General features: G+C 43.0%; 1 protein-coding gene across 1 annotated transcript; it reads left to right on the top strand.

Annotated features, from left to right (window-relative positions):
- On the top strand, positions 1 to 26,096 carry LAP3 (leucine aminopeptidase 3). The gene is made up of 13 exons (XM_077876786.1): positions 1 to 165; positions 2,657 to 2,772; positions 4,114 to 4,168; positions 4,634 to 4,739; positions 6,340 to 6,499; positions 7,861 to 8,025; positions 10,911 to 11,069; positions 15,209 to 15,333; positions 16,742 to 16,830; positions 18,241 to 18,343; positions 23,142 to 23,221; positions 24,966 to 25,075; positions 25,541 to 26,096. The coding sequence occupies exons 1-13, from the start codon at positions 64 to 66 to the stop codon at positions 25,728 to 25,730; spliced, it is 1,560 nt and encodes a 519-aa protein (XP_077732912.1). The 5' UTR covers positions 1 to 63; the 3' UTR covers positions 25,731 to 26,096.
- The last annotated feature ends 1,257 nt before the right edge of the window (positions 26,097 to 27,353 follow it).

Genomic DNA, 27,353 nt, shown 5'->3' with positions numbered 1-27,353 from the left:
GCGTCCGTCCCCGCAGAGCGCCACGTGCTCGCAGGGAGGCGGTGCGGGGGCCGAGCCGGGAACATGTTCCTGCGGCCCCTTCCGGCTGCCGGGCGAGTCGTCGTCCGACGTCTGGGCGTGAAGCGGCTCTGGGTTCGGGGTCTCTCCGCAGCCGACATGACGAAGGTGAGAGGCCGTCGCGGAGTCCTGCCCTGGGCGCCCGGAGCTTGGGGCGGGTTGAGGTCACGGTGTCCGGGCTCCTGCGCCAGGCTGCAACACCCGGCACAAAAGTGCCTGTCTTCGCGGCGCTGGGCTTGGGCAGGGCGGGTGGCCGGGGCGGCCCATCCCCCGGGCGGGCGCCGAGGGCCGGCCTAGGATCCGACCTCCGGCGGGGGGAGAGCGCGAGCGCGAGCGCGCCCCGAGCTCCCGCTCCGTCCTCATCCCTTGTTTTGTTTAGTTCGCGCGGTGCCCTGGGAAGGACAGCGTCGGTGTCGCCGCCTCCGTAGCCGGGACGATCCCCGCGCTGTGAGGTGCAGGTCCTCTAAGGTCCCAGAGGCGGCCGATCTCGGGCTCCGTTCCTCCTCCCGTTCCCCCCTGACGGGAAAACAGGTCCTCAGGGACCAAATTAATTGCCTGAGTTTCTAGAGGAAGAATATGGTTTCTCCGGTGCTTTGCGCTGGGACCCATATCTTCGTGAAATTAAAACGGGAGCGTCTTGCAGCAGGAAAGCCTTTTCCAGGTAGTTGAGCTCAAAAAAATTAAGAAGGTCACTCTTGGGAGGTGGAGAATCTGGAAAGGGGAGTTGTGCGGCGGAAGGAGCACCAGCTTGCGAGTCCTGCTAAAGGAGCAGAAAGAAATGCCCCTGGCGAGGAATATTCTAGATAGGGCTTGAGCTCCAGCCTCCAGGTGTGCCGCAGGTGGCAGAGGGACCAGATGCCTTGTCCCCTGTTCTTTCCAGTCCTGTGCAACGTCCGTCACAGGTGACAGCTGGGTCCTGTCTCTTCAGTTATCCCCTTTGTTCCACTGAATCCCGGGTACTGGGCACTCTTAGGAAAGTAAGAATCTGGAAAAGTTACTCACACCAAGCCAGCCTTTTTTTTTTTAATGGAAAAGAGAAAGGACACTGCTCCAAGTGCCAGTGTGATTTTTTTTTGGGAACAGATGCAGGACTGTCAAGAGAAGGTAATCAGGATTCTTGCTCAGTTCGATTGCACATGGGCTAGTAGGTCACACCAGGTGTCTGGCTCTTGGTGGTCTGTGGGAAGAAGAGTATGTGTTCTTTCCACCTCATAGAGTTGCCATAAGGCAGAAGACACTTTAAAGTCAAAAACTGCCACACAAAGACTAATAGTGATTTCTGGGTTGACTTCCTTCTTTCAGTTGTTTGAGGTGTGACAGGGAAGCCAGTAGGTTAAGTGCTCTGCTCCTGCCCCTCCTGCCTCCGCTGTGAGGATGCATCCTTCTTGCAGCCCATGAGTTGGCCAGAGTGCTTATTCGTATTGGCAACTGCAGCCATTGGCTTGACTGTGGTAGCATCCCAGGAAACCTGATATTTCCATTTGAAGATTCTAAGGAAGGGAGAACTTCCCTCTGCTCTGCTGGGTTCTGTGGCTGGATGTGGAAATTAAGCAGATATAGGACAGATTAATAGGGAAAAGTGTACAAAGTATATTTGATAATTTTTCATCTTTGAAAAGAAAATGAAGACCCAAAAGCCTTTCAAGTTTATGTACCATTTATTTATTTATTTATTTATTTATTTTAATGGATCTTTTTAAACAGAGAACGAGCAATTGTGGGGATGTGACAAGACAAAGGGGGTTGGGCTGGGGCAGTAAATTGTGTGACAGTGACTAGGAGGTGTATGGATGGAATTAATTGGGAGAAGATAAGGGTTACTTTGGTAGGTTTGTTTGTGTAGGTCCATTTTGGTGATGACTCCCAGTCTCTGGGGATAAGAATGTTCTTTTCTCCATACAGGGACAGCTTTTTTCTTACAGGAAATTTTTTGCCCTGCTTTTAGGTAGCAAGTGGGATGTCAGAGAGCTCTTCTTGCACCTGCTGTTTCTCATGTGCCTTTAGCTCAAAATAATCGATATACCCAAGTGGCATATTTTGGGGTGGCATAGTCTGAATCCCTTTGAGGTCTGATTTGGCTAAAAATGGATTTTTTAAAAAAGATTTTATTTAATCATGAGAGACACACAGAGAGAGGCAGAGACACATGCAGAGGGAGAAGCAGGCTCCTTGCAGGGAGCCCAATGCAAAACTCGATCCTGGGATTTCAGGACCACGCCCGGGGCCAAAGGCAGCGCTAAACCACTGAGCCATCAGGGCTGCCCTGGATCTGTTTTCGTAAAACACCGTTCTGCCTTCTTTCTTTGGAAGTAAAGAAAACCCTTTATGTTGTGAAAGCCCTTTCTTGGGGGGGGACCATGAAGATGCAGGACAGGTAGTACTTGCAGTCTTGCTTTGGCAGGGATTTGAAACATTTAGACAGGATGTGAGTATAGCTGTTTCTTTTTCAGCTTTGTCCTTGAGGGGAACACAGTTTAGGTAGAATTATTTGCTTCTTCTGAAACATGGGGACCTCCGAGTCCCCCTAAGGGGAACTATTCTAATGGTTCTCTTTTTTGTTTGTTTGTTTGTTTGTTTTTTCCCACTTGTTCTTTCTCAGGGTCTTGTTTTAGGAATCTATACAAAAGACAAAGAAGATGATGTGCCACAGTTTACAAGCGCAGGAGAGAATTTCAATAAATTGGTGTCTGGAAAGTTGAGAGAAATTTTGAACATGTAAGTATTCACTTGTGGGTTTTAGTTTTAAAATGCCCTGAAACCAAAAGAGAGTTTTTTTTTTTTTTTTAAATGCTTTATTGTTAGGAGATAAAAATGAAAGGGAAGTTAAGTTGGCCAGTATGTTCCCAGTGGAAGTGAAAGTATTTGTCCCTGGAATGCATTTTGGTATTTTGCCTTTTGGTATGAGTGAGTCTGTAATTCTGGGAAGTCAGGCCACTTCAAATCAGAAACATATTGAGAAAGACTGACCCAAAAAGATCTGGAAAGTACCAGATTTCCTCAGCCTGCCATCGTCCACCCGCCTGCCTTTCCACCAGCCTGTCTGCCTCCTGTAATGTCCCTTCATTTAGGGAAACAGCCTGTCCCTGGACTAGTTCAAAACAGCTTATGGGTACAACTCCTTTCTTGGTGTGTCTTGAGTTTCAGCACCTCAAAGTGAATCACCTGAGGGTAAAGTGTAGTGAGACTATAGATTCTAATTCAGTAAATCTGAGTGGGGCCTGCGATTGGGAGCACTCAGATTAGCTACGATTTAGAGAAGGTACAGAAACATTGGAGTTTCCAACTCCTTCTGAGCTGTAGGACGTATTTGGCAGAAGAGTGTCAATATAGTCACTGCAGGTCCATATTATTCAGATTATAGAGGACCTATTGAAATGTAGTCTAATAATTCTAGTAATTGTCTTATCCCCAGGTAATAGAATTTGCATCCCTTCTCAATTACCAGTCCTTCACCAGCAGACTGCCTTCTCAAGTGCTGTGATTAATTCATTAATCCAAACGCCAACCTGTTAGAGTACGGTACAGCCTGGCCTTCCTGACAGATAGCTATCAGCTGTGGCACCAGGGCATCCAGTCCTCTGGCTATAATTATTCTTCACCACCGGCTTTGTTTGGAATTTGCCCATATCCTATCTGTACAGAACCTCCTCCCACCCAACACTACCCCAACAGCATCCAAGCTGAATGCTATGGTTGGGTCAGGCATTATGAAAGATGTGAGATGTGAGATTCAGGGCTGAGCACCTTCATCTGGTACTGAGCCCTGCTCTGTAGCCACACATTACCCATCCATGGCATTGCTCTCTGTAGTTGTTTTCAAATAAGTTTGTACTAAATCTAATGTGGAAGTTTGCTAAATGATAGTGGAGCTAGCATTAGAAGTGCCGCATCTGAAAAACCTAACCTGAGAGAATTCTGTATTTTGATAAAAACATAAATGCAGTAAATTCACAAAAGCAGTAGGGTATTGTAATAACACTGAATGTATGTATGTATCACTTCCCAAAGGAGCAGAGACAACTAGTTTTTTAAAACAAATATTTCTTCTTATTTTAGATCTGGACCTCCTCTGAAGGCAGGCAAAACCCGAACCTTTTATGGTCTGCATGAGGTATGAGATGAAGATATGGTTTATTTGGTAAAGCCTCAGTGAGCACCTCTTGAGTGCCAAGGACTGTAGCTGCATAGCAATGCAAAAAATTTTGTATCCGATTATATGTATGCTTTTATCCCTATGTAAAGCCATAAATAGCAACTTAAGGTTGTAAAGTGGCAATTCACTGTCAAGAAGCACTGCCTCTCAATCTGTATAGGCTTTCTTTGTTCAATTTCTATAGTTGTGGCACTGGCTTACATAGAATTATTTGCAAGATTATCCTCATTCTACCTTTCAAACATAGAAGTGGTAAAATTTTGCCAAGGTACAGGTTAAAAAAACCAAAACAACCCAATTTCATGGTGAGCTTCCTGTGCAGAGGTGAAGGTAGCTGTGTGGGAGCTCACGTACCGTTCCCAGAGAAATGGATGCTTTTTTAAAGACATGAAGTAGTTAATCTTGTGTGTGTGTGCTGAATAGGACTTCCCCAGTGTGGTGGTGGTTGGCCTTGGCAAAAAGGCAGCTGGAGTCGATGACCAGGAGAACTGGCATGAAGGCAAAGAGAACATCAGAGTCGCGGTTGCAGGTGATTTCCATTTTAAAGTTTAAGGTTAATGGAAAGTCTGTTTTGTTTTTTGTTTGCTTGGGTTTGTGTTTTTTATGGAGAGTCTAGATGATGTCCTCTTTAAGATATCTTTTTCCTTTTGCTTGGTCCTTTTAACTGTCACAACCCCCATTACATTCACAGAAAACACCCGACCAAATGCTTAGTTGCCCTTACATAGTATCATAGTATGCCTGACCTTACATGGATACAGGAGGTTAGCAGGTGGCATTTTTAGTTTCTTTTTTTCTTAAAATATATATATATTTTTTTAAATTTATGATAGGCACACAGTGAGAGAGAGAGAGGCAGAGACACAGGCAGAGGGAGAAGCAGGCTCCATACACTGGGAGCCCGACGTGGGACTCGATCCCGGGTCCCCAGGATCATGCCCTGGGCCAAAGGCAGGCGCTAAACCACTGCGCCACCCAGGGATCCTTCTTTTTTTCTTTTTAAGATTTGTTTATTTATTCATGAGAGACACAGAGTCAGAGACACAGGCGGAGGGATAAGCAGTCTTGCTGCGGGGAGCCCCTATGCAGAACTTGGTCCTGGATCCGGGGATCTCTCACACACACACACACACACACACACACACACACACACACCCCAGCCCAAGGCAGACACTCAACCACTGAGGCACCCAGGCGTCACAGAATTTTAGTTTCAATAGTGACCATAGCTTGTGTTTGGAGGCTTCACGACCATTTACTTCTTCACTCATGCAGTTTGACCTTAGGGCTCTATTTTACCAGAAAGTTATGGCGGGGTTTTTTGTTTTTTTTTTTTTTTTTTTTTTGGTTTTTTGTTTTGTTTTGTTTTGTAATACACACTTTGTGTTGCCTGACTTTTAAGAGACGTGGAATCCTTTTATTTACGGAATAGAGGAAATGGATGCAAGGTACGGGGTGCTTGCTTATTACTAGGTATTGAAGGTACGTGCATGTCGCAGTTTGCCACATACACAGTTTACAAGTTGAGTAGATGCCACTGAGTCACTTCAGAGCTGAGCCGCAGGAGGAGACCTTTACCACAGAGACTGTGGTTAAAGATGCTTTGAAAGACATTGCTGAGGCGGTGCCAATTTTGATTGAGCTTTGGCCCCATGGATATCATCTCTGCTTATTAAATCTGCTTTCAAAGTTCGTGTTGAGTGATTCGTTCATAACTATTATTTGGGACTTTTTGCTGACCTGATCGTCATAAAATGCTGTTACTAATGGACTTTACTCAGTCGTTTGGATATCATTTCAGTGTCATCATTTCTCTGCCATTTTTAATCTGGCCAGCTCTTAGTGACTGGGAAGCTGTGTCAGGAAATTTTTGTGTTTCAGAAGTCATACAGTAATAGCAGCCCCTTCTGAAGGCCCACTCTACCAGGAGCTAGACCAGTCCTTTTATCTATGAATATCTCACCCACTACCTGTGAGGTGTGTACACATCCTCACTTTGCAGAAGGAGGCTCAGAAAAGTCAAGTGTCAGCTGGGATTTGAACCCCAGCCTGCAGCCATGCCTCTGCCCTCCACTATTGGGTTGCCTCTGACTGACTTCACTTTTCTGGTTTTTCTCTGTCCTTTGAAGCGGGGTGCAGGCAGGTTCAAGATCTGGAACTCTCTTCCGTGGAGGTGGATCCCTGTGGAGATGCACAGGCGGCTGCGGAAGGAGCAGTGCTTGGACTCTATGAGTATGATGACCTGAAGCAGAAGAAGAAGCCAGTCGTGTCGGCGCAGCTCCATGGAGGGTAAAGGAACAAAAGCAAGATCAGGGTTGCATTTCCTGATGTTCAGATAGCAGGGCCTTTGGATATGAGCTGCCTGCTTTTCCGTATGGGCACTGCCGTGTGGTTTGTCTGAGACCTTCCCCATCACCTTAGCCATTTTAAGAGTATGGTAACTGTCCCCATGTTCTATTCCTGGCTTCAGGCAGGTACATGTTTCAACCCATGGCTTCCTAGACCTCTCTCTGCTTGCTGGTTACTAGAAAGCCAAACTAAGTTGGCTCTCTGAAGAGGGAGGGAATGAAGTAACAGACATGTCCCAGCAAGTTTTGATGCAAATGATTTCCATTTAGCCAGCATCTGCTGGCACTATGTTAAATGCCAGGATGCACAGATGAAGAGCTAAGTGGTTTAGTCCTGTGTGGTCTTGCCCTCATTGTAGGGAGACTCATTTTTCAGCAGACTTACTGAGTACCTACTACACTGCAGCCCTATCCTGGGTTCTAGGAAATGAAGTTTCTGCTGTCAGGAATAGGCAGAGGTTTGACCTTCAGGAGATGGTGCTGTGAGGACAGTAGGGGTCTTTCAACCCATGGGTCTTTCACAGCCATGATGGAGGGGTTTGGAATGAGATATCTGAGACCAGTCAGCTTGGCTTTGAATTCTGGCTCCCCCACTTGCTGGCTGGGTAATCTCGGTGAAATGACCAGAAATCTCTGTTTTCACTTTCTTCATTCATTCGTCTTAGCTGTGTTTCCAATGTTACAGGGCTTTTTTATGATGATTGAAAGATGCTGTCAAGTACATGGCACATGGTAAATCCCCCATCTTTGTGCCACTTCTATGAATTCCTGTTGTGTATAAGAAGAGTCGAGATCATCAAACACATGTTCATTTGTTTTCTTTTAAAGCCTGTCCTTGCCCTTTGGTATGATTATGTTCAGAGCCCTGACCCAGGCAAAAAGAAGGCAGAAGGGCCATCACTTTCACATAAGGACTATTGCAATATGCTTGCTCTACAGTGAGCACCTGAGGCTGCATCATCCCTGTTGCAGTGAAGGAGGACACAATGGCCTTTGGAAAGATGGAAACCTCTTCCATCGATTTGCATGTTGAGTTAGGGCTTCAGAGACCCATCAGTCTACCCCTTTTTCATGCATGTAAAATGTGAAATGCTTACCACCTCTAGCTCGGTTCAGGCCAGGGCCCTGTTTTCTAGCTCTTTGTACCTGCTGCCCTGAGTCAGAGCAGAGAATGACCAGGTGCCATGTGTCCATTTTCCAGTTGGAATCTTCCCCTTTTGTTATTATAGGGTAACAGTCCTTCTAGCTGCAACAGAGTCTTAAGAAGTTGTCTGATAGTCACTTTGTGCTTTCTTCTACCAGTGGGGACCAGGAGGCCTGGCAGAAGGGCGTCCTCTTTGCTTCTGGGCAAAACTTGGCACGCCACTTGATGGAGACTCCAGCCAATGAGATGACGCCAACCAGATTTGCTAAAATTATCGAGAAGAATCTCAGAAGTGCTAATAGTAAAACAGAAGTCTACATCAGGTAATGCAGGGTGTCATAGACTCAGGATGTTATAGACAAGAGCCTTTGAGATTCTAAAAGTCCAGCTCCCTCAGGGTTCAGATTAATAACTCAAGACCGGGAAGATGAGATGATCCACTTGCAGTCACGGATAAGCTGGGATAAGCTCAATTTGAGGTTCTTTTTATGCCTTTGAGAGAGCACTTTGACTTCACGCTACATACCGTATGTGTGTATATATATGTGTGTGGGTGTGTTCGTAACAGTTTTCTTGAAATATGGTTCACATAGCATACGATATAAATACCTGCAAAGTGGACAGTTTATTGAATTTTACTATATTCACAGAGTTGTGGCACCATTACCTCAATCGATTTTTTTTAAAGATTTTATTTATTTATTCTTGAGAGAGAGAGAGACAGAGACACAGGCAGAGGGAGAAGCAGACTCCCAGTGGAGAGCCAGATGTGGGACTCGATCCTGGGATCCCAAGGTCACGCCCTGAGCCAAAGGCAGATGCTGAGCCACCCAGGATCCCTACCTCAATCAATTTTAGAACATTTTCATTGCCCCAAAGAGAAACCTTGTACCCATTAGCAGGCACTTTTCATTTCCATCTCCTCTCTACCTCCAGCCGTCAATTGGTAGACATTTGGTTGTTTCTACCTTTTGGATACCGTGAGTAATGGGGCTTTGAGTGTTAGTGTACATATTTTTGTGTGAAAGTATGCTTTCATGTCTGTTGGGTGTGTAAGGATTAGTTGAACTGTTGGATCAATTGGTAACTCTGTTTAGTTTGTTGAGGAATTTATACATTGTGTTTTGTTTTGGTGAATACTTTCTATCTTTCCTCTTTCTGACACAAGTAAAGAACTCAGCCTGCCTAGGTTGGCATGAAATGAGAATCTCATTTGTAGATTGAGATTGTAGATTGTCAAATTAGGTACCAGAGTTGGTGTTTCTGGGCAGCCCTAAGTGGTCATCGTTAGTGGGCTGCGGGACATAAAAGCCTGCTGCTCTAGGTGCTGTTGCTATCTTGTGATCTCCCCATAACCCTTTAAGCAAATCCCCCCACACCAAGTCTGAACATTGGGGGATTTATGATTAAAATAAATCAACAGGTATTTGCTTTATTTAAATAATTCTTTACTACCAGTGTTGTATCTCAAGGGAGCTTGCACTTAAAAAACTTCTTTGGTGCTTAATTGTGATTATAGTTCACATTTCTCAGGAAAATCTCTGATTTAGACAGAGTGAATAAAAATGTGTAATCTGTACAAAACACAGGATTTAGAGCTTGATAATATTTTTGGAATGGCTAGCATGTATGTATTTAATTTTCAGTCTCTATAAAGGTATCTTGGCAAAGACTGTTCCTTGTTTTTATTTGAGGAGACACTAGAGCTACTTTGTCAGCCAACAGTGGCTGTGTGGTTACATGCCAGTGAGGGCACCTCCTGTGTGCCTGGGAATTTGGCATACAAGATGGCTAGTGGTGGTCTTGTCCTCAAAGAAGCGAGGAGCTTATAGATAGGAATAGACAGGAAAAAGGGATATGCAGAAGATGTTGCAGAACTCCCTTCGAGAGTTCTCAAAGTGTCAGAAATGCTTGCCAATTGAAATGGTGCCTAAGCAGAGTATGGAAGGTTGCTTAGAAGTTAGCAAATGGAGAGAGTGGGGCGAGGCATTTCAGATGCTGAAGCTTATATACGGAGGCCCATTGGGAAACTGCCAGGGCTTGTGGGCCAGCCAAGGGAAGATTCAGCCAGAGTTGAGGTGGGTCAGGTGGGCAGGGTAGAGCCTATTAAACTGAGATAGCTGCACCAAACCTGCTCTAGTGTAGATGAATGTAAGTCACAGAAATACAGATTGGATTTCCAGAAGGCCAAGGCTTTCATAAAGTATCAAGTACTGAGTTTGTGATTAAAAATACCCACATTTTATAGCCTTGCTGCTTTAAAGTGCTTTTTTCATTGTCCTACTTCTGTTTTTATGTTCTTGCCCCTCTGAGGTGTGGTGGCCATCTCTCCATGATGAACCCTAGTTTAATAGTTTTAACAAAGGGGTTGGCAAGTGTAGGAGGAGCACTCCTTGGATGTGGTTGTTTCTGCTCTGCCTGTGGGAGCGTAGGATTTCTCTCGTTGCCCGTTACTGTGGCCAGAGATCAATACAGAGACCTTTGTGCCCCTAGCCTGCCAGGAATAGCAATATGGCATCTGTTTTCTGGTTGGTACTACAGACTGTTCCCATTAGATCACCCTTGGCGATCCTTTGTTTGTAATTACTAGTTTTCCTGTTTAAAGCAGACATTTCAAGCTGCAGTTGAAACCGTGAGAAATAGTGTGACAGCATTGAGAAGATCAAATTCCAGCAACTATAAAAAAGCAAAGAATTGTGATACTTTAGTGCAGTCATTGGAGTATATCTTTTTGGGGTTTTTTGTTTTTATTAGTTGGTTTCTTTGGTCATTTAAAAAAATATAAAAAAATAAAGCACTTCACCCCGTAACTGCCTTTAAGCACCCTTTATGGTCCCAGAGCCTTGTTAACGTCATCTTAACATTAAAACGTTAGATGTATATCAGCAGATTAGGGGGATCAAATCAAGCAGTAAGTACTTACTGACTCTCCTGTTACCTGACATTGTACCGTGCACTGTGGGTGAATTCTCTTGGTAATTCTGTAGCTCGTCTTTTGACAGATGTATCATTGACCTGTTTTATAGATGAGGAAACAGGCTCAGAATCAGGTGGCCCAAGAATATACAGAAAGCAAGTAGTATGTAATAATGGAAGCATTAACGTGTGTATACATTTTAAGAGTTGTATACGTGGACAAACTTTTTCTAAGTCACTTAGAAATAGAGATAACCATGCATATTGACTTTTCTCCTTTTCTGTCCTGTAGACCCAAATCCTGGATTGAGGAGCAGGAAATGGGATCATTCCTAAGTGTGGCCAAGGGCTCTGATGAGCCTCCGGTCTTCTTGGAAATTCACTACAGAGGCAGCCCCAACGCAAGTGAAGCACCCCTGGTGTTTGTTGGGAAGGGAATCACTTTTGACAGGTACCTCTTTATGTATCTGTGCTTTGTATTTTGGTGAATGCTTTGTATGTACTTGTATTGTTCATATAAAGTTTGCTTCAGAATCATGGTTTTGGTCCAATCTTATGCTACTTTAGATGTATTAAGTTGCTATTTATAAAATGCTTACGGGTGTGAGAGACTCTTTAGAAGGCATTTTACATGTGTTATCCTTGATCTTACTCCTAGGAGTGAGGCAGGTATTTTACAAGTAGAGAAAACATGACGTGGAGAGGTAAAATAATTGCCCAGAGTCCCATAACTCATACCTAGGGTCGGAAGTCAAACTTGGGTCTGTCTTTAAAATGACTTAAGATCTTTCCACAATATACTTTGATTTTCCTCTGTGAATAACAGCGATGCAGCTCTTTGGATCATGCCATCTCTTCTTTGCTTGCTTCCAGTTACTTTCTTTAGCGGATCCGCATAGCTCTATTAATCTTATTAAATCATAGTATTCCTTAGGATTGGGAACTGTATGGTTATTTCAAGCAAGGAGAAGCTGAAGTGAAGGAGGTGGTATAGGTCCGAATTTCCCACAGGAAACATTGGCTGCTGAATGCTGGTTTCAGGGATGGATTCTAATTAACCATGAGGGTTAAAAAAGATTACTTGACCAAAAACTAGGGTAGATAAAACATGTGAGATTTTTGTGCTGGTTTGTTTTTTGGTTTTTGTTTTTTTGTTTTGTTTTTAACTACAGGACTTCTCAGGGCACAGACTGTAGCATTTTCTAGATTTTCTTTTGTAGGGAATTTATTTCTCATGGGACTCATGGTCCATGGAAACTACTTTGGAAAATGCTTCTATAGATCTGTAGAATCTGGATGTCTCCAGTGCACATGCACACCTATTCAGCAGCTGTTTGAAACTTGAATGAGTGAAGCCCTCATAGGAGTGCTTCCAGGAGCTATGAGACCCATCCTGGGCAGAGCTGGCTGCCAGAAGAGTCTTCCTGTGTCTGCCACCCACAGGTCCACCTTTTCTCCTTCGAAGTATTGGTCTATAGTCCATTAGTAAAAGATTCCAGTTCATATTATTCAAAATATGCATATTGATTCTTAAGTTACATGCATGCATATGCTATTGTACCTAAGTGTCCATTATATTACACTACAGCAAATAAAAATTAGAGAATGAAGGTTATGCTGTTTTTAATTACCTTGCTAATTGTGATGATTTTATACTGTCTTGGGCTATTATCTCGATGTAGCATTAATGCTTCGTGTCAAGTATATTGTTATTGTAAATCCCTACTTGAATTTGTGCTATGAGAATATTTAGCAAGGAGTCCTGACCTCGTCTTTGGATTTAGAGAAAGCTTCCTCAAAGGAGTGACAGGCTTAGCTAAAGATGGAAGTGGTAGGAGAAGTTAGTACGGTAGGGAGTTGGGCTTGGAGGCTGCCGGGTGGGAAGGATGAGGGAACTCCTGGTGTTGACAGGGGAGTGGCTGCAACTGAGCATGGTGAAGAAGGAAGGACATAGTCACGGGAGGGCTAAGCAGAGCTGGGTTGTTCTGGGCCCGGTTGCATTTTGGACTTTGGTCTAGGAACAATTTGAAGTAACTGAAGGGTTTCTCGCCAAGGGAAAGAATGACATGAGTTTTATATATATGTAGTGAAATTCATCCTTGAAGTATTCAGTTAGAGGAGTTTTAACAAAAATGCACAGTCCTGCAACAACCACCACTCCTGTGAAAATAGAACATTTCCATCACCCCCGAACAGCTCTTGTATGCACTTTGCCCATGTTCTTTCTCTATGCCTGCCTCAGGCTACCAGTCGTCTTTGGGTTGCTGTATATGAGTGTTTTCTGTTCTAGAAAATCATTTTGATTTTTTTGATCTTTTATGTCTGCCTTCTTTAACTCTGCATAATGTCTCTGAAATTTATCTACCTTATTGGCTGCATCAGTAATTGGTTCCTTTTCGTTGTGGAGTTGTATTCCATGATAATGGCAACACCAGAATTTGTTCATCATAACTGCATGCTTTACTTGATAGAAAATGACCGAACTTCTCCAGAGTGGTTGTACCATTTTGTATTCCCCCCATCAGTGTACGTGGATCTAGTTGTGGCATATCCTCCCCGGCATCTGATACTGTCATTCTCTGATTCTACCTGTTTCAGGGGACATGTGGCAATAGCTTGGAGGTTTAATATTGAGATTTGATTAGTTCTCTAATGACTAATAGTGTTTAACATTTCTCACTGTGCTTATTGGTGTTGGTTTATCTTTAGTGAAGTGTCTGTTCAAATTCTTTGGCCTTTTTTTATAGGAATGTTTGTCTTATTGAGTTAGAGTTTTTAAAAAATATGTTCTAGATACAGATCCTTTGTCAGATGAATGTATTGAAAGCAATTTTTTCCCCAGTCTGAGGCTTGCTTTTCATTTATTTTATTTTTTACTTATTTTTTTTAAAGATTTTTATTTATTTATTCATGAGAGACACAGAGAGAGAGAGAGGCAGAGACACAGGCGGAGGGAGAAGCAGGCGCCATGCAGGGAGCCTGACATGGGAGAGAGAGAGAGAGGCAGAGACACAGGCAGAGGGAGAAGCTGGCGCCATGCAGGGAGCCTGACGTGGGACTCGATCCTGAGTCTCCAGGGTCAGGCCCTGGGCTGAAGGCCCTGCTAAACCGCTGAGCCACCTGGGCTGCCCGCTCTTCGTTTTTTTAAGTGACATCTTTTGAAGAGGAGATTTAATTCTGATGGTGTAATTTATCAATTTTTAGTTTTATATTTCATGCTTTTGTTGCTCTGTTTAAAAAGTTACTACCAATGCCAAGGTCTGTGTTTTCTTCTCTAAGTGTTTTAATTTAAGGCTATGATCTATTTTGAATTTTTGTGCATGCTGTGGAAAGCATTGTGGTTCTTTTTTTTTTCCATATGGATGTCTATTTGTTGCCAAACTGTTTGTTTAAAAGACTACCCTTTCTCCATTGAACTACCTTGCACCATTGCTAAATCAGTTGACCATATAATTGTAGGTCTAACTCTGGGCTCTTTGCCCTTCCCCCAGGACCTTGCAACCAAGTGTCTCATGAGTACAGCTTTGTCTTCAAATGTAGTAATAGGAGTCTCCCAGCTTTGCTCTTCTTTTTCAAAATTACTTTGGCTGCATCCTTTGCATTTACATATCAATTTTAGAATCCAGTTACGATTTTTTTACACATACACACAAAACCTACCAGGATGTTTATTGGCGTAGACATTTTTTATTTTGGTAAAAATGGTAGTTGTGTGAGTAATGAAGGGGGTAGGACTGGTACAGAGAGACCTGAATATAGAGGAGCCGTGGCAAACATCCCATAACATGGTGGTGGCCTCACCAGGGTGGATACGGGAGAAAAGAAATGGATGCATTTGAGAGAGATCTAAGAGGTGAGCAGTGATAACTGGCGCTCCTTGATTGGTGGCTACTTTGAACTGTAGTCGTATGCATGGAGAGTGAGAAAGATGTGAGTAGATGGAATGACCTCATGTACCAGTACACTCCCTTTGCTGCCACCCCTGGGGTTTTTTCTGGACTTTTTGAATGAAAAGTGGTTCTTTTCTTATTCTGAGCCAGTGGATCATCTTCACTTCTAGGTGTAATTGACAGCCGTCTAATTATCAAGTGCTTCCCAAGTGAGTGAGAATTAAGATTTCATCTCCTTAGGGGTGTCGGAAGGAATTGTCCCTCTGTCCTGTGGCTTGAGAGGGATCCCTCCAGTCTTCTGAGGTCATTGGCTTTCCATAATAGTGTGTGAGCCTCAGGTTCAATAAGTTGATCAATTCATAAAATTTCCAGAAAAGACAAATCTGTGTGGGTGTCAGGAGTTAATGAGCAAATACAGGGATGGGATTTGAGCAGCACGGATTCCATGATGTAGTAATGTTGCCACTGATACTGCTTACATTTCATTCAAAAAGAAACAAAATGAAGTAAGACACTCATCTGTATTTTTATAAAGACCGCAATGTCCCCTTTACAAATGTTGAGATTATTCAGATTCTCAGTCTAGAAATTTGAACTTTCTTTGCCAGTTAGATGGTGCCTGCACATATGTATCCTTTCTTAAGAAAGTGATTTGGACCCTCTTTGCACTGACATTGCACATTGTCCATTCCTCCCATAGTGGTGGCATCTCCATCAAGGCTGCTGCAAACATGGACCTCATGAGGGCTGACATGGGAGGAGCTGCCACGATCTGTTCCGCCATTGTGTCTGCGGCCAAGCTGAACCTGCCCATTAACATCGTAGGTGAGGGTGCTCAGGGGGTGTCCTGGAGACTTCTGGAATCCAGTCAGATGGCAGAAGAGACAGCAAACGTGGTTTCCACTAACCTGAAAAGATTAAGAGATGCTTTTCATCAAGCAAAATCTGTTTAGCTAAGTGTGTGGTTGTCTGAATGAATTGAGTCAAATGTGTTTTGCACTGGTGGACTATAGCTAGAATTGATTTTTTTGTACTTTTGCAAAAACCGGTTAGCAGTCAGGGGCACATAATGTGGAGTCTGTGATTTACTCCAGTGAAAAATGCTCAGTAGTCAGGGTGGAAGGACACCACCGGCACATTTAGTGATTGTCTCACAGGGATTGTGGCTAATTAAGTGGCTTGATATACAGAAAATGCCTGGGACAGAAAAAGCATTCAGTGCGCAGCAGCTCTTTACATAGTTTTGGATGCCAAGCACAGTGCTAGGAATCTCCCGTGTTTCAGGGAGTGTGGGGATGGAGGTACTTGGGTTAATGCTTTGCCCAGTGTCACATCCGTTCTGGTATACTAGCTAAAGGTGTGCTTGGACTCTAGGTCTGTCTCAGATGTGCCACCCCGCCTCCCTGCCAGTATCCTTGTCCTGTTTTGCTGAACTTTTTGAAAGTAACAGGCATGATATGTCATCCTTGAATACTTCAGCTGTGTCCGTCTTCTAAGAACAAGGACATCCTGGACAATACCATGATCATTTCCAGGGATTGATTCAGTCACCTAATTCAGACTTCTCAGTTGTCTACAAAAATGTTCATGTTCGGGATCCCTGGGTGGCGCAGCAGTTTAGCGCCTGCCTTTGGCCCAGGGTGCGATCCTGGAGACCCGGGATCGAATCCCACGCCGGGCTCCCAGTGCATGGAGCCTGCTTCTCCCTCTGCCTGTGTCTCTGCCTCTCTCTCTCTCTCTCTGTGTGACTATCATAAATAAAAAAAAAAAAAAAAAAAAAAAAAAGTTCATGTTCGCATATACACACATTACTTGTTTTTATTTTTGAAATCTAAGAGGCAATTAAGGACCACACATTGCATGTGGTTGCCACGTCTCTTAATTTTTTTTAGTCTGGAAACTTTTTCTTATTTTTTTTTTTTTTTTCTTTTATGACATTGGTAGTTTTGAAGAGTTCAGGCTTGTTTTGGAATGGTCCACAGCTTGGATTTAATTGGTTTCTTCATAATAGAATCAGGTTAGACTCCTTGGTGAGACCACCACCTGAGTGAGGTGGACTTACTGTTGCTGGCGCACATGATGCCAGTGGAGTCATTGGTGCTGCTAAATTTGATCACTTGGTTAAGGTGGTGTCTGTGGCAGACTTCTGATGGCTACCAGTGGCCTTGGTCTTTTAGGGGCTGAGCTTGGGCCCAGCACATTCCATGTTCCTTTATCTACGTTTTTCTAATAGGTCTGGCCCCTCTCTGTGAAAATATGCCCAGTGGTAAGGCCAACAAGCCTGGGGATGTTGTCAAAGCCAAGAACGGGAAGACTATACAGGTGTGTGAATGCAAAACATAGCCCTCTCTATTCTGGTGATCCTAGAGGAATCCCTGGTAGCCACATAAGCACACTTTGAATGGAAGCAGAGCATGGGCTCCATTTTGGGGGGGAGGGCAGTATCTTTTCATATAAAGTCAAAGGTATTCTTTATGGGAATTTTATTTATTTATATTTTATTTTTACAAAGATTTTTATTTATTTATTTATTTGAGAGAGGAAAACAGAATGTGGGCATGGGCACACAAGTAGGGGGGACTGGCAAGAGAGAGAAGCAGACTCCCCACTGATCAGGGAGCCTGACAACATGGGGCTCAATCCCAGGATCGTGGGACCATGACCTGAGCTGAAGGTAGATTCTCAACTGACTGAACCACCCAGGCATCTCCTTTATGGGAATTTAAAAAATATTTTCCCTATCTGTTTCTCCTATATGCCATACACACACAAATCACCACAAATCTGCAGCAAGGCCTGTAAAGCATGGCAAAGCAGGAAAGGCATGAGCTGTTTTCTAGACATAGACCTGTGCCGTGATTAACTTTTTCCATTTTGGTGTTCAGGTGGAGCACACTATCATGAGTCACGGACTCCGTGCTCCAGGTCCTCTGCTGGGGCAGCTGCGTGCATGTACCTAGCACCCATAATGCCTGGCTTCTGTTTAAAAGAATTAAAAAATATATAGGATCCCTTGGTGGCTCAGCGGTTTAGCGCCTCCCCTTTGGCCTGGGGCGTGGTCTTGGAGTCCTAGGATCGAGTCCCGTGTCGGGCTCCCAGCATGGAGCCTGCTTCTCCCTCTGCCTGTGTCTCTGCCTCTCTCTATGTCTATCATGAATAAATAAATAAAATCTTAAAAAAAATAAGAATAAAAATATATATAGTGGCTCCTGGGTGGCTCAGTCAGTTAAGTGTCTGACTCTTGATCTCTGCTCAGGTCTTGATCTCAGGCTCGTGAATATAAGCCTCCAATTGGGCTGTGCACTGGGTGTGGAGCCTGCTTTAAAAAACTTTATATATACCAAGTCACTGAAGTTGCAAGAGTTCTCCTGTCTGGAGAGCCAGGCTGCCACTTCACTGTAATTTTTCCTAAACTCTTTAGCCTCTTTGTTTTCAGAAATCTTGAAATTTCCTTTTTCCTGCTAGACATTTATTGGTACAATGGGCCAGACTGTTTCTATTTATTTCTGCTTCCAAAGTCATTTGGTCATAGCTCTGGTACAAGGATTATTAAATTATATTTGCTCTTCAGATTAAACATTCCTGCTGTAATTGAAATATAAGAATGTGTTTGGCAGTCTGACAAACATCACAGTAGCTTTTCTCACTTTTAAGTTGAACAGTGTTATATCAAGTTTTGATATTCTTTACTGGTGTTATCTTACCCTAACATTTTGGCCCTTCTCTTTGCAGGTTGATAACACTGATGCTGAGGGGAGGCTTATACTGGCCGATGCACTTTGTTATGCGCACACCTTTAACCCCAAGATCATCATCAATGCCGCCACCCTAACAGGTCAGACAGCATGTTTTTCCTGCCTTTGTCTGAAGGAGGCCATATTGTTGGTGTGCAGTGCACATGTTAACTCGAGGCATGATTTTCCTGAAAGTTGGCTTGCTCCACTTGCATTCAAATATCTTTCACCAAGGGAATTGTTCTGCATCTGTAAACCGTTTTAAACATAAGGTTTGTTGTTTTAAAACATTCCAGGCTGTAATTCTAAAAAAAGAAGTAACAAGTTGGTTACATCAGCCCAACTAGAGTAACCTCTGAAAATGACATTAAGAGATGTTTTGTGATTTGATTCCTATTGTTTTTTTTTTTTAAGATTTTATTTAAAAAACAGAGAAACAGAGAGAGAGGCAGAGACATAGGTGTAGAGGGAGAAGCAGGCTCCCTGCAGGGAGCCTGATGTGGGATTCAATCCCAGAACTCTGGGATCACAACTTGAGCCAAAGGCAGATGTTCAACCACTGAGCCACCCAAGTGCCCCTGATTGCTACTTGATACAGACCTGAAAAGATTAGTGATAAATCCTCAAGTCAGGAGCTGTTTGTATTAATCATAATGTATCTGATGCTTGCTGAGTTTTCTGAACTTTTTGTACTTGATGTTATAAAGAAACAAAAACATTGTGGTGAGTGGGTAGGAAGGTTCTCATTTAACAGAGGCTGTGCAGTGTGAAACTTGAGTGGCAGGGCTGACCAGGTATCTCCTCCTGTTCAGTTACAGTCCTTCAGCCTTGGGCAAGTTACCTGACCTGCTGGAGCATCAGTGTATTTGCCCCACACAGGATTGTGGAGTTTGGGAGGTGTTTTTAGGAAGCCTCTTTAATCTGGTGCCCGCACATGGCAGACATTGGCTGAAGGAAGGCTAGAGCACCACTGGTTCTGTAGAGTAACGAACTCCTTCCCTGCAGGGTTGACAACAGGCATTGCCTTGCTGTAGGAAGCAAACATTAGTAGTCTTTCATCCAACAGTTATCTTTCCAGGGATTCATTCTGTTTTGGTCTCCAGCTTTTTTAAGTAACAGATCGTTTTTTTATCCATTGGTTTTAATTCTTCCTCTGCCCATGTGAGCCTTTATTTTAGCAGAAATCAGTTTATGTTTTTTCCTTTTGTGTGGCTCTAACAATAGTGCATAGATTTGCTGGGAGTCCTTTTTTTAAGCTAGTATGACAGTACTTTGGTGGTCTTTTGTCTCCTTTTTCGATTTAGCAAACATGAGCTGGAGAGTGGAGGTGCTGAGGCCGGTGTTTGGGGGGCAATGGTGAGGTGGGTAGTAGTGTATACCCTTTCTGTAAATGAGGAATCACAGCTCCCTCCACTTAACCCCTCACCCTTTTTTTCCCTAGTCTGAGGGTGGGAAAGTTGACCCCAGGTAAGCAAGAGGCAAACTGGGTGAGCCTTTCCACTCAGGGAGTGTAGGCCCGAGTGTTGGCCTAGCTGTGAGTCCCTTCTGCATGTTGACTGAGCCCCTTCTGAGATCCAGTAGTGGTGATCAAAGGGGAGAGTATGAAACATCTTCCAAGAGAGTGGGAGGATGTACAGAGTCTTCGGAGACAGAGGACCTGATTTTAAAACTTGTCCTGCATCTTCACATCATGTGACTTTGGACAAAGCCTCAGTTGTCTCATCTGTAAAAGGGGTAGAGTAGCACCTCAATGGCAGGAGGTGTTCTTGTGCAGATGAAGTGAGATGATACAGGTTCATATCCTTGGCCTGGCAGGCACTAAAAATGTTACGATCCTCGAAAAGGCAGGTCTGTACCAGACAGTAGGGGCCATGGTGTGTTCAGGAGATGGCCATCCACTCATGCTACCTGTTTTCATTTTCCTCGTGCATGGTTGTGATTTAGGACGGAATAGAATGGTGACATCACCTTCCTTGGAGCATTGAAGTTTCTGTGAGACTATGACAATTCTGGTAACTTGATCAGTTAGCATCAATATACAGATCCACATGGGCCTTGGAAAAGAAACAGGAAGTATGCCTCTGCTAATTGGTAATTCTGAAATTGGTGATGGTAGCAGTTGTGTCACTGTATGTAGAAAATAGAACATTTTCTAAAGTATGTAGTGAAATCAGGTTTAGAGCCTTGATCTCGAGTGGAATCATATTAAGTATTTACATCTGTCATTTGCTACTGCTTTAGTAGAGCAGATCACATTCTTCTTTGAGGAGCGAGCATATCATGTCTGAGAACTGCTGCTTGAGCTGGAGGATCTGAAGGAGGAGGCATTCCTGGGCAGAGGAGGGAAGGAAGAGCATCCTGGAGGAGGGCACCCTTCACTTTGGGGCGTGTAGGGGCAGCGGTGAATGGGACTGGGAAGAACGTAGTGGGGCTGGGGTGGGCGCACAAGGCCAGCATCCTCAGAGGCACCAGACCCTGGCTTGGCCTTGACGTGTTACTGGGATTTGTCCTGACCCAAGTGTAGCAGGAAGCAATGTGGACAATAAGACATGCTTGTACTGTGACAGGGCCCGTGCTGGCAGGGTGCAGAATGTCCTGGAGAAGGGCCCGAGGTGACTGGCAAGCCAGGTAGGCCAGCGAGCAGTATGCTCGGTGACTCTTGAAGATGCAGTGAGTGTGTGTTACGGATGACTGTTACAGTATCTGCAGATGGCTTCAACATAATCTGTGGGGCAGGGAGTGTAGCTGAAACACCTGGTAATTGTTAATGCTGGTTAACAGGTATCTGTGCATTTATTATACTATTCTCTATGTGTGTTTAGAAATTTCCACCAGTTTGTGTTTTATATTTTTTTTTTCTAAGGCAGTTATTACAGTAGTTTTGGATGATGGTGGTAGCAGTAGTGGCAGAGAGAAGTGGAAGGTTTGAGAGAGAATTGGGAGGTAGAGAGTAACAAAACCTGAAGGAACAAATGACCCAAACAGACCTGAGTTGTCATGCAGAAGCTTAAGTTTTTACATACGGGTCACTACTTTTTGTTTTTAAATTGTCAACTGTTGGAAATTCCTTATGACTAACCAGCTATCAGTGTAGCTGATGTTTTGGGAAGAATGTACAATCCCGTGCCCCGATGGCACAGAGGAATGGGATACTGAAGTGCTACTCCCTTCCCTGGAGAGTCGCCTGATCGTGGCGTATGTGTGGCCAATGGGTTATAATCAAGATTAACAAAATGAAATGACAGCTCTAAGCTTTATTTCTTAAATGAGAGATGTGTGCAAATGTTTATCTACAAACATGCAAGCCTAGGGGATCACTCACTGGGGTGTCCTACAACCACCAATCCCAACTTCAAAGAAATGGAAGGATGTGGGAAATTTTGTTTATTGTCAAAAAAAAGTTTATAAAACAGTGTATATAATTTTCATTTTTTTGAAAGATTTTATTTATTTATTCATGAGAGACACAGAGAGAGGCAAAGACACAGGCAGAGGGAGAAGCAGGCTCCATGTACAGAGCCCAATGTGGGATTCAATCCCCGGACTCCAGGATCATACCCTGAACTGAAGGCAGATGCTCAACTGCTGAGCTACCCAGGTGTCCCTATAATTATGTTTTCAAGTATCATTTTCCTTGGGGGAGATGCTAACAAGCAGTGCATGAAAAGCTACCATGTAAAGCCACAGTTAAAGATTAAGGAGCAATCTGGACATGCCTTGTATTACACAAAACAAGCGTGACCTTGTGAAAACTATGGAATTTCCTTCAGCTTCTGTGGTGTCTCCTTTAACGTTCCGTGAGTGACCTAGTACTACTGAATGATAGCAGGGTTTGCTTTTCTCTTTGCATAAATACTGAGCTCCTGTGTGCCAGGCAGTGCGCAAAGCCCTGAGCATATACTTAGGAATCAAACATGATCCCTGCCCCAGAGCTTGCAGCCAGGGCTAGGCAAGTAACAAATGAAACTGCTGGTCCCAGAACCAGAGGAGGTGGCACTGAGCCACAGGACCTAATTGCAGTTGTTGATCAGTAATGTATGCCCACAAATAACCTGGAAATCTGGATTTTTACCTTGATTTTTAAAAATTTATTAATGAAGAGCATGCCTGGGTGGCTCAGTGATTGAGCATCTGCCTTCAGCTCAGGGTGTGATTCTGGGGTCCTGGGATTGAGTCCCGCATCGGGTTCCCCTCAGGTAGCCTGCTTCTTCCTCTGCCTATGTCTCTACCTCTCTGTGTCTCTCAGGAATGAATGAATGAATGAATGAATGAATAAATAAAATCTTTTTAAAAAATCTATTACTGTAAAAAGAGAAGTCAGCCAATGAGTGCACCTTTGTTGGAGGAGGAAATGAAGATGAAACAAGTCTGATAAAATAATAATACTCTTTTCCAAAAACAAAAGGGCAGATACTTACTGAGATGTGATTAAAGATAATGAGGAACTAGAGATGCCTTAATGTCCCATAGAAAGAAAATTCTGATATCTCTACCCAGTAGACTTTTAGAATCCTTAAAACTACTTTCTACCATTTGTTTCTAAAAGAGGAAGGACACATTCAGATATGAACGGTATGGTCTTAATTACGCTTTTTTAAAAGTTCATAAAAAATCTGAAAGGAAATGTTAAAAATATATAATGGCTATGCTGAGGAGGAGATTATTGGTGATATTTGGTGTTGTTTCCTTTTTTACATTTTCTTAATTGAAGTTGAATTCTAGTTGAGAAACTAGGAAGACATTAAATATATACAGTAAGGCTTTCCTCAGTTTCACTATTTTTGCAAATGAAGCAGATACTAAAAATCAAATTAAAGGCCAAAGTTTTGGTTTGAGCAGCAGACACACCCATCCTGCCTGTAGAGACTGAACAGTGACCAGAGGGCTTGTGTGTTGCAGGTGCCATGGACGTAGCCCTGGGGTCCGGTGCCACTGGGGTCTTCACCAATTCATCCTGGCTGTGGAACAAATTATTTGAGGTACAAATAAGATGTAGAGACTAAAGTGACAGATGATCAAATTATCCTAGCCTAGAACAATACTTTTTATGTTTTATTACCCCTGTGATTTTTCTGTCCTAGATTTGCCTTTGAATTGGAAATACGATAATACACTCTATTCAGTGTGCTTTGGTGTTCTCTATAAATGTCCCCAAATGATAGGTATGATGCCACAGTTCCCCTCTCCTCCTGTGGCTCAGAGTGATGTGAAAGTGACTCAAACACTACAGCCATCATGTAGACTCCCTGAAGCAGAAAAAGATACGAGGACAGCTTTGTCAAGGAAGGGATGACCTTTAGTGAATGTGTGTTGTATGTAGGGCTTGTCCTGATCCATTTGTGGGTGGTGATAAGGACGACTTCCGGCTGCTGTGCTCTGTGCTTCCTATGCACCCTTTCCTAGCCAGCCTGCTTCCTCCCCCCAGGCCCTTACCCACTACCTTTGGCTCTCCCTGGTCCACCCTCTCAGCCTTACCTAGCCTGGTTGGAGGCAGCATGCAACTGCAACCTCTCGGTTACATCCCACTCTTGGCTTCTGTGATCATCTCTCTGATTTCCTTCTTCACTGTTTCAGCCTCCTTTCGCAGTTTTTTCCTTTGCCCCTTTGGTGGGTGTTCAGTCCTAAGCCGTATGCTCTCCTTGTCCCCATCTTTATGGGGAAGCCCAATGGCTTGGGCTAGCACCTCTCTGCTGCTTGCTCCCATCTCTCTCTGGAGCTCCAGACCCTGTGTGTCTGCTTGGTAGCTCCCCCGGCACCTTCCTCTTTCAACAAGTAAGGAATAGCAGCTTACTATGCGCCAGTGAGGGACAAATCCAGAATGTCCTTGAATACATTCTTGATGTTGGTATATGGTCCTAAATTTACTCTACCAGCCCAATCCTTGTGACATTTAGCTCAGTTGTCTCCTTGCAGGGCTGGTGACACCAGAGGGGCACTCCTCTGGCCTGTCATGCACCCAGTGTCTCTCTTTATCAAGCACCCACAATGCTGTAGTTTTTGATTTTTTTTTTTTTAATTTAAGCTTCTCTAAAAAAAAAAAAAAAGAAAAGTTCCGTGTGCATAAACATTTAAAGACCAGTCAGCAGTCAACAGCAGTCTGTGGTCTGTTTTCTCAGAGGCAGCTACTTTCAACCTGGGGCTGATTCAGCTACTATTTACTCATGTCTCCAAATAACTAGCTTCTGTTGCTGCTTCCTGACTTTTCACTTTTGGGGCTTATCTCTGAGCATAGTCTATTAAAATAGTCTGTGTATCTTGTTTCTTCCACTAGCCTCTCAGCCCTCTGATGGCTCAGATATTAAACTTTATATCCCCAACACTTGGTGGTGCTCTGTAGATGAATGTGAATGAGTGTGTATATGATTATGTGACTGAATGAGGTCACCTTGTCATGGGCTTTGGTCTTCGGTGGTACATTTTCAGACATGTGTTTCTTAGCACACTGAGGTGACAGGCATCACAAAGACTTTCCCCATAGTCAATCCCATAAAGTCGAAGTACTGCCAGCTACCAGCTTATTGTAAATTGAGATCCATAAGAACAGATGATTTTGGCAAATGCCATACAACTAGTTTCTTTTATAATTCTTAAGTAAATCATCTCATTACCTGAAATGATTCTGTACAGAATAGTTTTTTCTGGCATTGAATACATCAGTGTTGTGAATTTAACCATAATTTAGTTCATGCAGTCTTCCAACTATTGTACCTATTTCTTCTTTAGGCCAGTATTGAAACAGGCGACCGTGTCTGGAGGATGCCTCTCTTTGAACATTATACAAGACAAGTTGTAGATTGCCAACTTGCTGATGTTAATAACATTGGAAAATATAGGTATGTAAAGGAGCTGTGAAAGTACATTTTTACAATCATTGGTTATCAAAATGACCACTTTTAAATTTTATGCCCTTTCACAGAAAGTATAGCCCATTTTCTTTTGATAACAGTGCTCATAAGTACTAATTGCTAATGTCTTTAATTTTCAAGGTATTTTCTATCTGGTGCTCAAAATTTTGCATGTTTTCAAATCTAAAGTCAATTTAAATAAATCGTAAGGAGAAGAGATGAAAAATAGGTCAATTTGTTACCATGAGGAAGAGGAATCTTATCCTTTATTGCCTAAAGCTATGTCTGAAAATAAATACTTTGAAAGTAGTTTTTGGGTTAAGTTCTTAATCTCATAAGCTTGACTTTTGCTCTCTGGTCATAGAAGGTACTTAATGAGAATAGAGGATCTTAATGAAATTTTCAGTGCACATTTACATGAGGTTAAAAAATGGTTTTTATCTTTCTCTTCAGGTCTGCAGGAGCATGTACAGCTGCAGCGTTCCTGAAAGAATTTGTGACTCATCCTAAGTGGGCACATTTAGATATAGCAGGTGTGATGACCAACAAAGATGAAGTTCCATATCTGCGGAAGGGCATGACTGGGAGGCCCACAAGGACCCTGATAGAATTCTTGCTTCAGTTCAGTGAAAACAATGCTTAGTTCAGATGCTCTAAAATTCTTTCATTCTGCCTTAAATGGGCAGTTAAGCCTCAAAATATTTTTGAATGAATGGAAAAATATCTTTTAAAGGAAACAAAGAATTACATTTAAAAATGTAGAACAAAAGAGAATTTGATTGCCTTGATTTGTCTTATGTAGAGATTTATAAAGGTAAAGCTAATCTCTTGCTTGGCCAAGATTTTTAAGATATTCTATGAATGACTAAATGTTTAAAAACTACCTAATTAATTTTCAGAGTATATGTTTTTAATTGATGTGCGAAGTCATCTTTTAGCTGTGATGCTAGGAATAAAAGTAAAGGTTACTATGCAGTTGTCGGAAACAATAAATCAACTTTTTGTGCTTTCTGGTGTGGCCCTTGGTATTCTGTATTACTGTAAACCCAGTGACTATTACAGCATAACTTGTCTTTTGGCTGTGTTACGTGATGGTACAATATTTTCTCAATGTTAATAACCACTTTAGGGCACTCAGTGATGAGTTTATTAGTTGATGAGGTACGTGCTATTATCCCCATATAAGGAAAAGAACATGTCAACTGTGTCATCAAGCTAGTAATTGGGAGAGCATTAAACACTAGGGGGCCAGAGGTGGCGTTCCTAATTGTTACATTGTTATGCTTTCCATTGGTTCAGTGACTTGACTTGAATGGATGTGGGATATATTTTGTGTTAAAGAACAAGACCAATAAGAGGGGCTGTTCATAAAGTAAAGTATTTGCTTACCACCTGGAACTACAGCCACTCAAAATTCTCCTTATGCAGATTTAGGACAAAGCTCTCCTTTCCTTTGTATCTAGGTGAACAAATTATCCATGAATAGGATCTTTTTTTTTTTTAAGGACTGAATGTTTGAATTTTTTGGATTTATTTTTAATATTTTTTTATTTTTTAAAAGATTTATTTGAGAGAGTGTGCGGGAGGAGGGATGCAGAGGGACAGAGAGAATCTCAATCTCAAGCAGACTTCCTAATGAACACGGAGCCTGACATGGGCTTGATCTCATGACCCTGAGATCATGACCTGAATCGAAATCCAGAATCACAAGCTTAACCAACTGAGCCATCCAGGCACCCCTATTTTTAATATTTTAAAAATTTGACATGTAAGAGGATATTATGAGTTTCAAATGATTTATAGAGAGGGAATAAATATGGACATGCATATTTGTGTTGTTTGTCAGAATTAAAGGAAGTCAGGCAGGAATAGGGAGTAAAGAAGTTCCTCTGCGTATCCATGTCCAGAAGCTCCTTTGTCAAAGATGGAGAAGTGGAACCACTGGCTTGTGGAAGGAAGCTAGAATTAGAGTTCTTCTCAGTGACTCATAAGGCAAAGCAGGGATTTGATACAAAGCTTTCTATCCGGCTTTTTATAAACAGGAACAAGAGAACTCTTGTGTTTATCAGAGTGTGGGATCCAAAGGGCAGGACTTAACCCTGGATCCATGTGCTTATCTAATCTGGCTGAGATGAAATTTAGTTGTCACTGCAGGTGCATTTGGCTGCCAGGTATTACACAAACCCTTGACTCATCTCAGAACCACACTGAGGCAGGTGGTAATTCCCATGTCTGTCTATCAGCACTAGGCATGGCTATGGTGAGC

The sequence above is a fragment of the Canis aureus genome, chromosome 2 (assembly GCF_053574225.1).
Source record: "Canis aureus isolate CA01 chromosome 2, VMU_Caureus_v.1.0, whole genome shotgun sequence".
In the NCBI taxonomy this organism is placed as follows: domain Eukaryota; kingdom Metazoa; phylum Chordata; class Mammalia; order Carnivora; family Canidae; genus Canis; species Canis aureus.
Note: the sequence above shows the minus strand (reverse complement) of the source record. Positions and strands in the feature narration are given on the sequence as shown.

Coding starts and splice junctions, on each gene's coding strand:
- LAP3 (XM_077876786.1), top strand. CDS start 64: ATGTTCCTGCGGCCCCTTCCGGCTGCCGGGCGAGTCGTCGTCCGACGT. Junction 6,500..7,860: donor TCGGCGCAGCTCCATGGAGG/GTAAAGGAACAA, acceptor TTCTTCTACCAG/TGGGGACCAGGAGGCCTGGC. Junction 15,334..16,741: donor CCTGCCCATTAACATCGTAG/GTGAGGGTGCTC, acceptor TTTTTCTAATAG/GTCTGGCCCCTCTCTGTGAA.